The sequence below is a fragment of the Phacochoerus africanus genome, chromosome 9 (genome assembly GCF_016906955.1).
Source record: "Phacochoerus africanus isolate WHEZ1 chromosome 9, ROS_Pafr_v1, whole genome shotgun sequence".
NCBI lineage: Eukaryota > Metazoa > Chordata > Mammalia > Artiodactyla > Suidae > Phacochoerus > Phacochoerus africanus.
The window spans coordinates 11,438,281-11,451,097 of NC_062552.1; the positions used below are offsets into that span (position 1 = coordinate 11,438,281).

The window sequence follows — 12,817 nt, forward strand, 5'->3', positions numbered from 1 at the left end:
TTACATATCCAGCAAGAACTCTATGGTTTTTTGGTGGTTTTTCTTTTTTCTTTTCTTTTTTTTTTTAAACTACAATAAAAGAAGCTTGCTTCTATGGGAACCACATGCCCTCAGAGCCTGTCCTGATGTTCCCCAGAAGCACCCCCCCAACACCAGAGGAGCATCACTGGGGCAGGCCTGATGCACGAGTGTGACGGGCCAGGACGGGCCAGACTCACGAGAGAATATTTTTGGGAGCAAGGACAGTGAGGGATGGGCAAGGTAACAGAAACCCCTTGGGATTCCCGGATTGCTCAGGATGTTATAAACAGTAAGTGCTCCTTTGATCTTGGAGGGTGGTGTGGGGCAGGCCAGAAGTGGGGGGGTGGTTATTGAGACGAGAGCTGGAGCCAGACAGCCGTAAGGGCGGCCCAGGCTGCCGTGAAGCCCAGCGGCAGAAAGCCCTGTGCTTGCCACTAATTTCTGTTTTCTTCGCTGTGGTTGGCTTTATTAAAAGGGCATAAGGAAGCAGCCTAGACATTCAGTTCTAATCAGTTTTCTGAGCTAACGGGGGAGAAAGAAACCAGGCCGTTGGTAACATCAGAGAAAGGATGACTGGCTTCATGGCTTATTCGCTTTCTTTCTTGGGGGAGGAGTTTTATACACACACACACACACATATGTATAGATAGGTTACACATATATATATGGAAAGTTATAAATCATCGGAGAGGTTCATGAGACACGAACACAGCTGCTTCCTTCTTTTGGGAAACCTGGGACCAGTGAGAGGCTGCTGCCTTAAATAAACATCATTTTCAAAGGATGCCTCAGCCATTAACTTGTGTGTAACCTTTTCTTCTGTGTGGTTCTGAACTGGCTGTGATGTGTGTGAGTGAGATGGACTTGCCCTGTCTTCAGTTTCTGCAACAGAATTGGAAAATGGATCTGTCCTGGAGAGGAGCAGGGGAAATCTAACCGCCCTAAAGGGTGGTCCTTTAACTTGCTCTGAAGAAAAACGACTGATCTACAGCCGTAGACTATGTAAATTTGATGTGATAATCAAGCTTTTTGGCGCCCCCTCCCCAATCATCTGCATTTGATTTCTGGGAAGTTCAGCCCGTGACACTTGCCTTATTTGAACTGGGGCTGAGCGCTGAGTGTATCTGTGTGAAATCCAAGTGGTAATTTCAAGTGGACACAGCCGTATTGTTGGAGCCTGGTTAGTTTGAGCTTCCCAGGTTCCTCCATCCTCACGTCTGTTTCAAATATTACAGCCCCCCCCCTCCCCATTTGATCACCCCACACCATTTGGAGTTCCTGGGCCAGGGATCGGATCCGAGCCACAGTTGTGACCTAAGCTAAAGCTGTGGCAACGCCGGATTCTTAACCCACTAGGCTGGGGTTCGAACTGGCATTGCAGCGTTCCCACGATGCTGCCAATTCTGTTGCACCATAGTGGGAACTCCAAATATTACAGCTTTGTTGTTATCCTGTTTTCAGCGAGGTTCACCTTTGATGCTGTGCGTGGACTGGTATAAGAAGAGAGCAGACGGGGAGAAACTTGACAGTGCTGCACGGGGAGGCTTGTGAAGAGAATGGCAGGTTTATTGATGTGCTCATTTCCACCACAACCCCAGTGACTTTTTATTTCATGAATACGAAGGTCAGTTTTGCTTATGTACCAGTGGTCCAAGAGAGGCTAACCCTGTTGTGTTTCCACAGGACCGATTAAGAAGGAAAGAGGAAAACCTTGCATTTACTGCGGCAGCTCGTACGATGTGTGGGCGAAAGTAGGAAAAAAAGAACTTGGTCATTGTACTCTCCACTAATTTAAAGGGGATTGATTTGGGGGGTGTGTGTGTGGCAAATCCTGTCATGCAAGTGAGAGGTGAGATGTTGGCTGTTCATGATCACCAGGCTACGTAACTGTGATGCGGAGGTTGCTTTGAAACCTCCTGTCCTTTTACTCATCTGGTCTTCATTACCGCTCCTCGAGAGGATGGCCCTGTGTGCAGCGAATGACATAGAATGTTTCCTCCTTATCTAATCAGGCGTCTTTCCTGAGCAGCTAGATGAGATGTTATTTGGGATGGATAATATAGGAAATAATTACTCACCATTTTTCATTTGTGGAAGTAACCATATGGCCTCTAACTTACATAAACTGCTGGGGGAGATAAAACCAGTGAGGAACAGTCTGCTGCATCTTTAGCCAACAGCAAACAAGACTGTGGTGGTCTGCTTTTAAAAAAACCCCTGCATCTGAAGTATGATCTGCACTTGGGAATATGTGTATGGTTTTGGTGTATTTGTCCATTTTGTTTGTGGAGCTGTATGCAAGTGTAACATGTGAATGCGGGGGAGGGGAGGCAGTGTATCGTAATGAAAACAGGCTCTCAGGAATCTCTGTCTTGGTTGTTGGACGAGGCAATATGATGAGCACTGGTTTGCCTGTTGGGAGCAAATTGAAAATGCCAGAAAACGTCACAAGATGATTTTGAGAAGAAAATAAGTTTCCTCCGACGTTTGAGTTTGGTTTCTGAATGTTGCTGCTTATGGACGATCTGAGCCTGTGCCAGTTCATACTGCATTGCATTTTAAGATCATCGATAAAATCAGACACCTTGCTATAAGGATAAAGGGCAGGGCCATGTTTTACCTCAAGAAAAAAGAAATCATAAAGCCGATTCTTAATAGTTATTTCTGCGTTGTCTGCTCTGTGTGTTAACTGAGGCTAACGGTACCCACTGTGTATTCAGAGTATTAGAGGTAACTGCCCTTTTGTTACCTCAGAAATGCACACTTAGCCGAGGATTAAGTGTTACAGCAGTGCACCTCAAACGATGTTTGACAAAGAAATTTATAACAAGTGTGAAAATTTCTTTGGGTCACAAGACAGTTGGCTGTAGCTTTTTATGATTACTTCTGCTTTCTTTCTACGTTCAAGTGTTGGTGGCAGTGAAACCAAACTATTGAGAACCAAAGACGCTGAGCACCAGGAGACACTTAACTATTTTGTAACTTGTCAGCAGAAGACACATTTCTTCAGCATCTCATGAATACTCTTTGTCTTGACAGATTAATTGCTGGGTTCTTCTTTGAGCCAATGGCTAGGCAAAGTCACAACAGCCAAAATACTGTCCTTGGAGAGAGAAGTCAGTTAGTAATAACAGAGCAGGAGGTGGAACTCTTAATTTTATAATTGGAAAACAATTACATTGGTATCCAGGGATTGATGGGAGGATGAGAAATCTTCAGAGGGGCTTGATTGGTAGGATGAAAAACATGTAAATGTAATTTCACACCTACCAAGAAGCCTATGGAATAATATAATGACCCCTTGTGGTACTTCAGTGTGCAGGGGACAGTAAGAACAAGGGGAGGAGGTGCAGGGAGCCTGTGGCTGTGATCTTAGCTTGGTTGACAATCAGGATGGTCAAGAATGAGAGCTATGTTCGCTACTCTGTGGACAAATTTAATATTGCTTTGCAGTGGCCTGCCTTTTATCCCTCAGCCTGTGTCCCGGGGCCCAGGAAGATCCAGAGAGATGCTGAGCTGTGTGCAGTAACATCCTTCCCTGAGTCCTTCCCCTTCCTGCAGCCTGTGAGCTGTTAAATAAGTGCCCCTCCCTTGTAGGGTTTGCATGAGTTTGAGTTCACGAGAAATACTTAGAATAGTACCTGGCATATGTTGCACGTGTTCAAGGACTGTTTCTAAACCCAGATCCTGGGCAGTATTTTCAGGCAGCAGTCAGGGAGCCTCTGCATCAAGCCACAGGCTGAACCAGACTTTCTTCTCTCTGTCACTTAGCTAAAAAGATAGCTTTGTTCGAGGTGTCTGTCACATTGGGGGTTGGTGGCAGGGGAGACTTCGGGATAGAGAGGATAGATGATTTCTTGGCTATGTCCAATTTATGTCTTCCATTCAAACAAAATACCACCCCCACCCAACCCCCCGCCAAATTCCAGAATATCAGACATAACCATAATATAAACATAGTGGCATACTCTCAAACCAAAGGGAAAAATTCCAAGCTGTTCTGAATTACCTGCTTCACTTGAGATTGGACTGTGCGATTTGGTCGTAGCAGGCTCGTTCTAGAAATGCAGTTTGGTTCCGTGCGAAGGTGTAGCAAGCACCAGGACTGTAGGTTGCTTTTCCCCACAGCCTGGTGGTTGTAGGTTTTCCAGCAGAGTCATTCTGACTTTTTCCTTTTCTGCTCTTCTGGGCTGTGGTTAGGAGCCCTCTTAGATATGAGTGGGTGGTGGGCTTTTTGCCTGCCAAGCAGGCAGGCAGGCATAGCCTGGGTTTCCAAATGCATTTCCCCTGCCTGGCTTTCTGCATCCCTTAAGCATATCTGAATTGCGTAGGAGTAGCTACTTCGTGTTCTTTGCTTTGCCTTTCTTTCACAGAGGATTTGAGCTGGGGTGTGCGTGCGAGCGTGTGAGTGAATGACTCAGTGTAGCCTGGCTTGGGTGTGCTGCAGCACCAGCTCATTCCTGTCCTCCCAGCTCTGCAGCTGACATATGTAGGCCTGAGGCGCCTCTCTCCTACCCCCAGAGACTCAAAGCAAGGGAGGCTTTCCCAACACCTCGCCTTTGTGCCTTTCTTCAGCAAGCAAAGTTAATTTAAATGTGAAGGTAGTCTAGCCTTCCCCCGCCCCCGTGAGCATTTGAAGCATGCCTGGTCTGTATTGGTATGCGCCATTGGTGTGAATACACACTGAATTTCTAAGACTTAGTAATATGGAAATAAAGCTATCTCATTTGATTTTTGTATTGATAGCACGTTTAAACGATACCATTTTAGACATATTTATGTTAAATAAAATGTTAAAAAGATCTTACCTGTTTTAACAATTTTAATGTGGCTATTTATTTGATAACTTCAAAAAGACCCTGTGGCTTGTTCTGTTTCTGTTGGACAGCGCTGGTCTGTGGTGTTCGAGGACCTTGGGGATGCACCGGTGTCATTATGCCCTGAGTAAAGGGAACATACATTGAGGTATAGTTCGCACGCAGTAAGGTTCATCTATGTTAGTTAGGTATTCAGGTCCGTGAGGTTTGATAAATGCATAGAGTCATGTAACCCAAGTCAGGTGCCCCTTTGTCTCTTGAACCACTGAGTTCTTTTCTGGCTTTTCTTTGCCTTTTCTGGAATGTGTTAAGTGGAATCGCGCAGCATTTTCGTCTTTAAGCAAAGTGTAGTGCATGTCTTTGCGATTCCTCCGTGTTGTTTGTAGTACACGTTCGTTTCTTTTTATTCTGTTCTGTTGTTTGGCTCTTACCACAGTTTGTCCATTCATGTATGGACATTTGATTTCCAGTTTTTGGTGATTGTGAGCTGAGAGCCGCTATCTTTCTGTGTGTCTGTGTTGAGGTTTTTGTGAAGTTGTAGCTAAGGCATTCATGTTTAGTGTATGCTTAACTTTGTATGAAAATGACAGTGTAGTCCAGAGTGGCCGCCTTCTTTTTTTGCATTCTACGAGCAGTGTATGAAGGTTAATTTTTGCTCTGGAGGATTCATTTGTGTTTGGTGTTGTCAGCTTTTAATTTCCAGCCATTTTAATAGGTATGTAGTAGACTCTCACTGTGGTTTTAATTTGCATTTCCCTAGTGACTGATAGATGTTGAACATCTTTTTATATGTATCTGCCTGTCGAAAATGGGTTTTTTTAGGAGTTCGCGTTGTGGCGCGGTGGAAACAAAATCTGACTAGGAGCCATGAGATTGCGGTTCGATCCCTGGCCTCGCTCAGTGGGTTAAGGATCTGGCAATGCTGTGGGTTGTGCTGTAGGTCTCAGACATGGCTTGGATCTGGTGTTACTGTGGCTGTGCTGTAGGCCAGTGGCTGTCATGTAGGCCATCAGCTGTGGCTCCGATTTGACCCCAAGCCTGGGAACCTCCATATGCCGCCCAGGTGTGGCCCTAAAAAGCAAAAAAAAAAAGAAAATGGATTTTCTTCTTATTAAGTATATTATTAAAATATATTACTAGGTATGTGTTCTTTTCTGTATTAGTTTGCTTAGGGCTGCTATAGCAGAGTGCCACAGACTGGGTGGCTTAAATAATAAAAAATTATTTTCTCACAGTTATGTAGGCCAGAAATCTGAGATCAAGTTTATTTCTTCTGAGGCCTCCCTCCTTGGTTTCTGGTGTCTTCTCCCTGTCTCTCCACATCCTCTTTCCTCTTCTTCTAAGGACACCAGTCATAATGCAGCAGGGCCCACCCTAATGACCTCATTGTAACTCCATCACCTTTTTAAACACTCTCTCTCCAAATACAGCTCCATCCTGAGGTGCTGGGAGTTAAGGTGATAGAGCGTTTTTTTGTGTGGGGAGGGATCGCACCTTGAGCCCTAACATTTCTTAGCATTCATTGTCAGCAGGACAGAACCGTTTTTATTTGACTGAATCCTAAATTATCATTATCATTTCCTCCTTTTTCTATCCTAAGAAATCTCATGGCAAGGATTATCCTCTGTGTTTCCTCTAGGAGTTCAGTATTTTTTATTTACAGGCTATGACTACATTTAGAGTTTAGTTTTTGCTTGGTGCAAAGTATGGGTCGTAAGGTGATGATACTTGCTTTTTAGGGCCACACCTGCGCATATGGAGGTTCCCAGGCTAGGGGTCTAATCGGAGCTGTAGCCACCGGCCTATGCCAGAGCCAGAGCAACACGGGATCCGAGCCACGTATGCGACCTACACCACAGCTCACAGCAACGCCGGATCCTTCACCTGCTGAGCGAGGCCAGGGATCAGACCCACAACCTCATAGTTCCTAGTTGGATTCATTCCCTCTGCTCCACGATGGGAACTCCTGTTTGTTTTTGGTGTTTTTTTTTTTTTTTTTTTTTTAAAGTGAATCTCCTTTTATTTTTGGTTTTAAACTCCATGCCCTTTGGCAAAATAATCCACACCCTGTTACAAAGCATTTCAGCAGCACTGAAGGAAATAAAATTAGGAATTCTCCATCCTGTCCAGTTGTCCTCCCTAGAGGAAATCCTTTCAGAGTTTTTCTCTGTAATTGTATGTGTGTATAATTTCATTTTCCTCCTACCACAGTTGTGAAACTTGCTTTTTTCACTTAATCCACAGAAGGCCCCTGAGTCTGTTGACTTACTACTTCTGGAAGTAGAGAAGGGCTTGTTACCAAGGGCCACCTCTGCTGGCTGGTGCTGGTGGAGGGTACCCAGGTTTTACAGTGAGAAGTCTGTCAGGAGAGGAGCTTGTGTATCATGGAGATTTTTGTACCCGGCTTGGCTTTCAGCTGCTTTCAGCCGTTGCCACGCGGCCTCTGGTTTGCAGGTATTGGCCTTAAACAACACTTTTTCTCACCACTGACTGTCAGGTTTGCAGTCCTGGAGCATCCTCACAGGCCTACTGTGTAAATCTGTCTGTATTGTTTGAGTAAATAGCTCCAAAGGCCAGATGCTCCCAGAGGGAGTCGTGGCCGGTCTCCTGGTTCTGTTCCTCTTGCCCGGGTGCCCAGTTTCATGCCCTGAGAAGCTGGCTTCTTTCCTGTTTATGCCAAGGCCCCCACCTTCTCTTGCTTCCTCTTCGAACGCTTCCTATACTTTGTCTAGGAAGACTTGTATCTGAGGACAGTGTTTTTTTGTTTGTTTTGTTTTTAAATTTGAATGAGACCCAGCATTTATGCTCCCACACATGCAGTGGAAACGCGTGGTTTCATGAAACTTAGCCTTATGTTCATTATAGTCCATGATGTACTTGGACCTGTTTAGTTTTTTCCTATTGAATTTGAAAGAAAAATGCTTGTCAGGAGACCCCGTGTATTGATTTCCTATTAGGGATCAACAGTCTAGAACAGTGTATCTTGGCTGTTGCCTTGGATTTATGTTTGGGAATGTTTAAGGCTCTTTCTCCCAGTGCCTGCGACCACGGGGGCCCCTCCTCCTAGGGGTGCCAGGTGCCAGAGGGCTTTAGGATGACACTGTTCTTTTTTGCCAACTCTGGGCAAATCTCATTTCTTTTACAACAAAGAGGAGGAGAAGGTCTTTGCTGGGCCTGGTCTTAGGGAGAAGTTCTGCCTTTTCCCACAGACTTTCAGCTCCCATCTCAGGGGTTCTCAGTGTCACCCAGGGATCCCTGGGATTCTCAGAGTCCTTTTGGGGGTAGTTTTGCAAGATAAAAAGTATTAGTATAGTAATACCATGGCATTGCTTTCCTTTTCACTCTCATTTCTCTCGAACGTGCAGTGGGGCTTTCCAGATACTGTGTGGTATGAGATAAGGCATCAGATTGAGTTCTGTAATGAGAATCCACCTGACTTCGATTCTACCTGACAGTAATGAGATTTGCCAACGTGGAAAACATTGTCACAGGTCTCAGTAAAATTTTTTGTTTTGGAAAATGTAACTTTCATAAGAATATTGTGTATGTTAACGTGTAATGGTTTATTTTCTAAGCGAATGGGTATTTAAATTTTTTTCTCAGTTTTAATTTGAATAGCTATCAATATCTAAATATCTATATCTCATGTAAACAACAGCACTCTGGGTTCTCAGTAGCTTTTCAGGGGTTCAAGAAATCTCGAGACCTAACAGTGTAAGAATTTTGCTGCTTTGCTCACAGACTAAGTGGTTTTAAACTTCTTTTTAAAAAACCTTTTTCTAGAGGTTTTAAGCCACCCCCCCACCCATCCCCTACCCTGAGAACATTTTATTATAGGAAATTGCCAATATATGCAAAAGTAGAAGAAACGGCAGACGACTACTGTACCCGTCTCTGGCTCCAACCGAATCCAACTTACAGTTGCTTTTGTTTGATTTATAACCCCTACTTCCACACCTTGGATTGTGGTAAAAGCAAATTTCAAACATCATTTCATGTGTCACCATCCCATTATTAAACTTAAAAAGATGAGGATTCCAGGATGCTGACAGTTTTGCTTTTCTTTCTTTTTTTAAGGGTTGGTTTAAAATAAGGTCTGTGCCTTGAGATTGACTGAGTAAAAAAATAAGTTTATTCCTAACCTAACACCCCCCTGCCCCCCTCCCCCCACAATTTGTAAGGTAGGGGTCCCTTGTCCTCAGGGGCACCCTTGGGAGTGTGAGGGCGTGTGGCCTAATCTGCTGGCCGCCTCTGGGATGGCCCACGAAATGCCAAGACCAGCCTTGGGTCTCTCCACATTCTCTCCTTCCCTTCTGACGGGCCCCCTTGCACATTGCCGTCCCGCACCTGTGCTTCCTCAGGGGTACAGACGCGCGCGCACGTGTGTGTGTGTGTGTGTGTGTGGCGTTCACACTCTCTAGATCCTCGCCGCCTGGGGCCTGTGAGTGACTGAGAGGGGGGCGGGACGCCTTCTCCCCACTTAAGGGCCCTTTGGTGCGGGTGGAGCCGGGCTGTCTTCTGCGGCCACTCTTCCCTCCAGGGCGCGCGCGCGCCCAGCAGGGCCTGGGGGTCTGGGGCCGAGGAGGGCAAGGGTCTTGTAGAAATAGCCCCCGTGGGATGGTAGAAACTGGGCTCTAGGGCTTTTTTTTTTTTTTTTTTTTTTTTTAAATAAAAATGTACTTGGAGGAGTTCCCGTCTTGGGGCAGTGGTTAACGAATCCGACTAGGAACCATGAGGTTGTGGGTTCAATTCCTGGCCTTGCTCAGTGGGTTAAGGGTCAGGCATTGCCATGAGCTGATGCGGCTCAGATCCCGCATTGCTGTGGCTCTGGCGTAGGCCAGTGGCTGCAGCTCCGATTCGACCCCTGGCCTGGGAACCTCCATATGCCACGGGAGCGGCCCAAGAAATAGCAAAAAGACAAAAAGACCAAAAAAAAAAAAAAAAGTAGTTGGAGATGAACAAGGCTGAAAATAGGGCTTTTCACCTCTTTATTTTTACACCCTCACCTTCGCAATTCGGCGTCATTTCCTGTGTGAAGCCTCGTGTCCCCCAGTCAGATGGTGCGTCCTCCACACGCGGGTTCTGTCACAATGCAAGTCACACAGGCTCTTACCTGTTTTCAGAGGTGCCTTTGCCCCTCGGTGTGGGCCTGGCTCCCGTGGATCATCCTGGATGGCTGGCGAATATTGATTTACCACAGGCCTGGCTGTTTAATAGCTGTTGGTGGAATGAGAGACTCACCTGAGTGAGAGAGTGTGAAGGGAAAGTTGCAGAAGGTGTGAGGTGTAAGGGTTCGCCTCGTGCAGCACTACAGGGAGGGCCTTTCCACATGATGTGGGCCCTGCTAGGTCCTGAGCAGAAGGCACACGGGCCTTACGGTGTCTTGAGCTCGGTCTTTGGTGTTGCTGGAGGGGTTGAATGAACAGTGCTTAGAACATGGCTAAAATTTATTGAATGCCTCCTCCCGTTTGTACAGAAGAGGGATCTGAAGCATGAAACTGTTCATCCAGGTCGTGATAACTAATATGCTCCAAAGCCAGGACTGAGGACACAATGCAGTCATAGCAAGACTGTGCCCTGTGACCTTGAAGCAAGAGATTCAAGTTGTCCGAACACCCTGCCCCCCATTTCAAACCCATCATAGGCTGAGTTTCACGGGATGGGGGCTGTTGTTTGTAGAGTTGGGGAGTGTCAAGTGTTCATCTCCAGCTTGGGGTGGGTGTGGCTGACCTGGTCAGGAAGCCCTGGGGGCACTCGAGGTGGTACGGGGAGGCCAGCAGGGAAGGCCAGAGAAGTGACTGGAGGCCTCCAAATGGGATGCTCTCAAAATGGGCTTTTTGCTAGATTCTCATCTTTTCCTTGGGACCAAAGAAGTGTCTGTATGTCCTTTGGAAGTCCACTGGCTCAGGGAAGCAAACTAGGTCAGAAACAGATTGTATTGGTGCTCGAATTTAATGAGGCAGAAACAAATGTCTCTCTCACGTGTTTGTCTGCATTATTTGGGATCCCCTTAGCCCTGCAGTTCCCTCCTAAATCTTCCTTGTACCTTCCCTTGGGACTCTGGCCTGGGATTAATCTTGCCTCCGGGGGAGGGGATGGGTCAGGGGAAGCCAGCTGCTGCCAGGCCTGCAGGGTGCAGAGGAGAGCTGACCACCTGCCTGGATCTACATGAAGCTTTGAGCCCGGTGGAGGGGATGTGTTAAAATGCACCCCCTTAGGATTCTGCCTCCTCACTCATGGCAGGCTCGCAGTCAAGCAGGGGAGGTGTGTGTGGGTGTGTGGGTGTGTGTGTGTGTGTGTGCGCGCGCGCAGAACATCCTGGCCAGTGGGATGGCCTCTTTCACTGCTCCATCCTCATTTGAGGGGCGCAGGTGAGTTGGCGTTTCGCAGAGTGTCCATCTTCGCAGAGTGAGGGAAACCGCTTCCGCTCAGACAGCTCTTTGGGTTTTGTCTTCCAGTTTCCACACCGATGGCAGAGTTGTTGTGCAGTGTTAGCGAAGTTACTGGGTTTTATTTTACGATGTTTTCTTCTTTTGCTTATCCATGGAATATCTTTATTCTTTTGAGGGGAGGAAAATAAAGAACATGAGCCCTGCGTTTATTTTGTTGGAAGACATTTTTGTAGCATACTGGTGTAGTCTTGTGTTATTTCTTAGTCCTGATAATTTGAAAAACTTACCTTGCATAGCTAGTTGTTGATGTACCTCTCAGTACTGGTCAGTGAAAGAGGTATTTAGCATCTTCTGCTTCATTTTTTTCTGAGTTGTTTTGAGTTTTGTTGTCATCAAACTTGATATTCATCTAAGGAATAAGTTGTGATTTCTTTGGCTGTGACCTAAGGAAAATGACACGTGTGTGCTCTGGGAGTGAATTCTGGTGAGAACCTTTGTCCCCCCACCCCGCCTTTTTTTTTTTTTTGGCTTCCCTCCCACAAGTCAGGCTGTAACTTTAAAAGAAACTGTAGGAGCTGTTCCCCAGGTTATTCACAAAATGAGTCTTTGTCTGCTTTTTCATCCACCATCTGGTTACAAAGCTAAATTGGAATCGTGCTTGTTTTAATTATTTTCTTCTTGTGTGGCCAGGAGGTTATTTGGTCTGGCGAGGTTACACTATAAGCTCACGCTCTCATTAATACCACCGCATCCACATCCTCCGCCAGCATCAGAATGGTTAAGTTGATCCACTTGTGTGGCCAGCGCTTGATACAATACAGTGGTCATGACTTAAAATTACTGGAGGAAATGTGGTGTCAGTGTGTGGGTTCCCCCCCCCCCCGCCCCCTTCTTCTTCTTCTTTTTAAATCTCCAATAATGTTAATTTAGGACATTTTTCTTCCAACAGAAATATGATGATAAATGGCTTAGGTTGGCAATCTTAGATTAGTGCGTGGTGTTATTAAAGGGATAGGGTACATCTTTCCAAAACTGGTATAATAAGGAAGCATTCAAAACACCTTTTGAACACTCCACAGCATGAATAATGGAAATAGTGTAGCCAGAACCTTTGCTATTCAGTCTCTATTTTTGATGAATCAGCGAAAAGATGCAAGTATTCCAAAGAGGTATTGTTTCATACTAGGAAAGTGACATCAAAAGATTTCTTAAAAACTTTTTTTTTTTTAATCCTCCCTCAATTCTGTACTTTCCTGCTTGTGAGGACTAAAATACCTCAAAGCTGCAGCATTTTTAGAAGGTGACTTTATTCAGAGTTCTGTGAAATATTGTTTGTTGTTGTAATTAAGTAATGGTTTCTTAAGATAGTCTGATAAGTGCTCACATTTGCAACTTACATGTTCATTACAGCAGGTAATGAAGCACGTGCATATTCATTGCCTTGTGAAGTCCCTAGTAGTTTTTCCTCCTCCCCTTTCCCACTTAAAAAGCACGACAGATGTGCGGTCTAATAGAGGCAAGGGAAAACGAAAAGGCTCCTGCAAAGGGACTTAAAAGATTCCATTTGAGCAAGCGTTTACGAAACAC

At 45.6% G+C, this 12,817-nt stretch overlaps 1 protein-coding gene across 9 annotated transcripts in view; it reads left to right on the forward strand.

Moving 5' to 3' along the window:
• JARID2 (jumonji and AT-rich interaction domain containing 2) overlaps window positions 1-12,817 on the forward strand; it is a 243,962-nt gene that overhangs the window by 68,078 nt on the left and 163,067 nt on the right. Inside the window, exon 1 of one of the 9 annotated variants that reach the window (XM_047796195.1) lies at window positions 745-1,645. The exons of the other annotated variants lie outside the window; for them this stretch is intronic. Within the exon in view, the coding sequence (XP_047652151.1) occupies window positions 1,634-1,645 (12 nt within the window). The 5' untranslated portion in view covers window positions 745-1,633. Of the gene's footprint in view, window positions 1-744; window positions 1,646-12,817 lie in introns of those variants that run through there. 9 annotated transcript variants of the gene reach the window in all.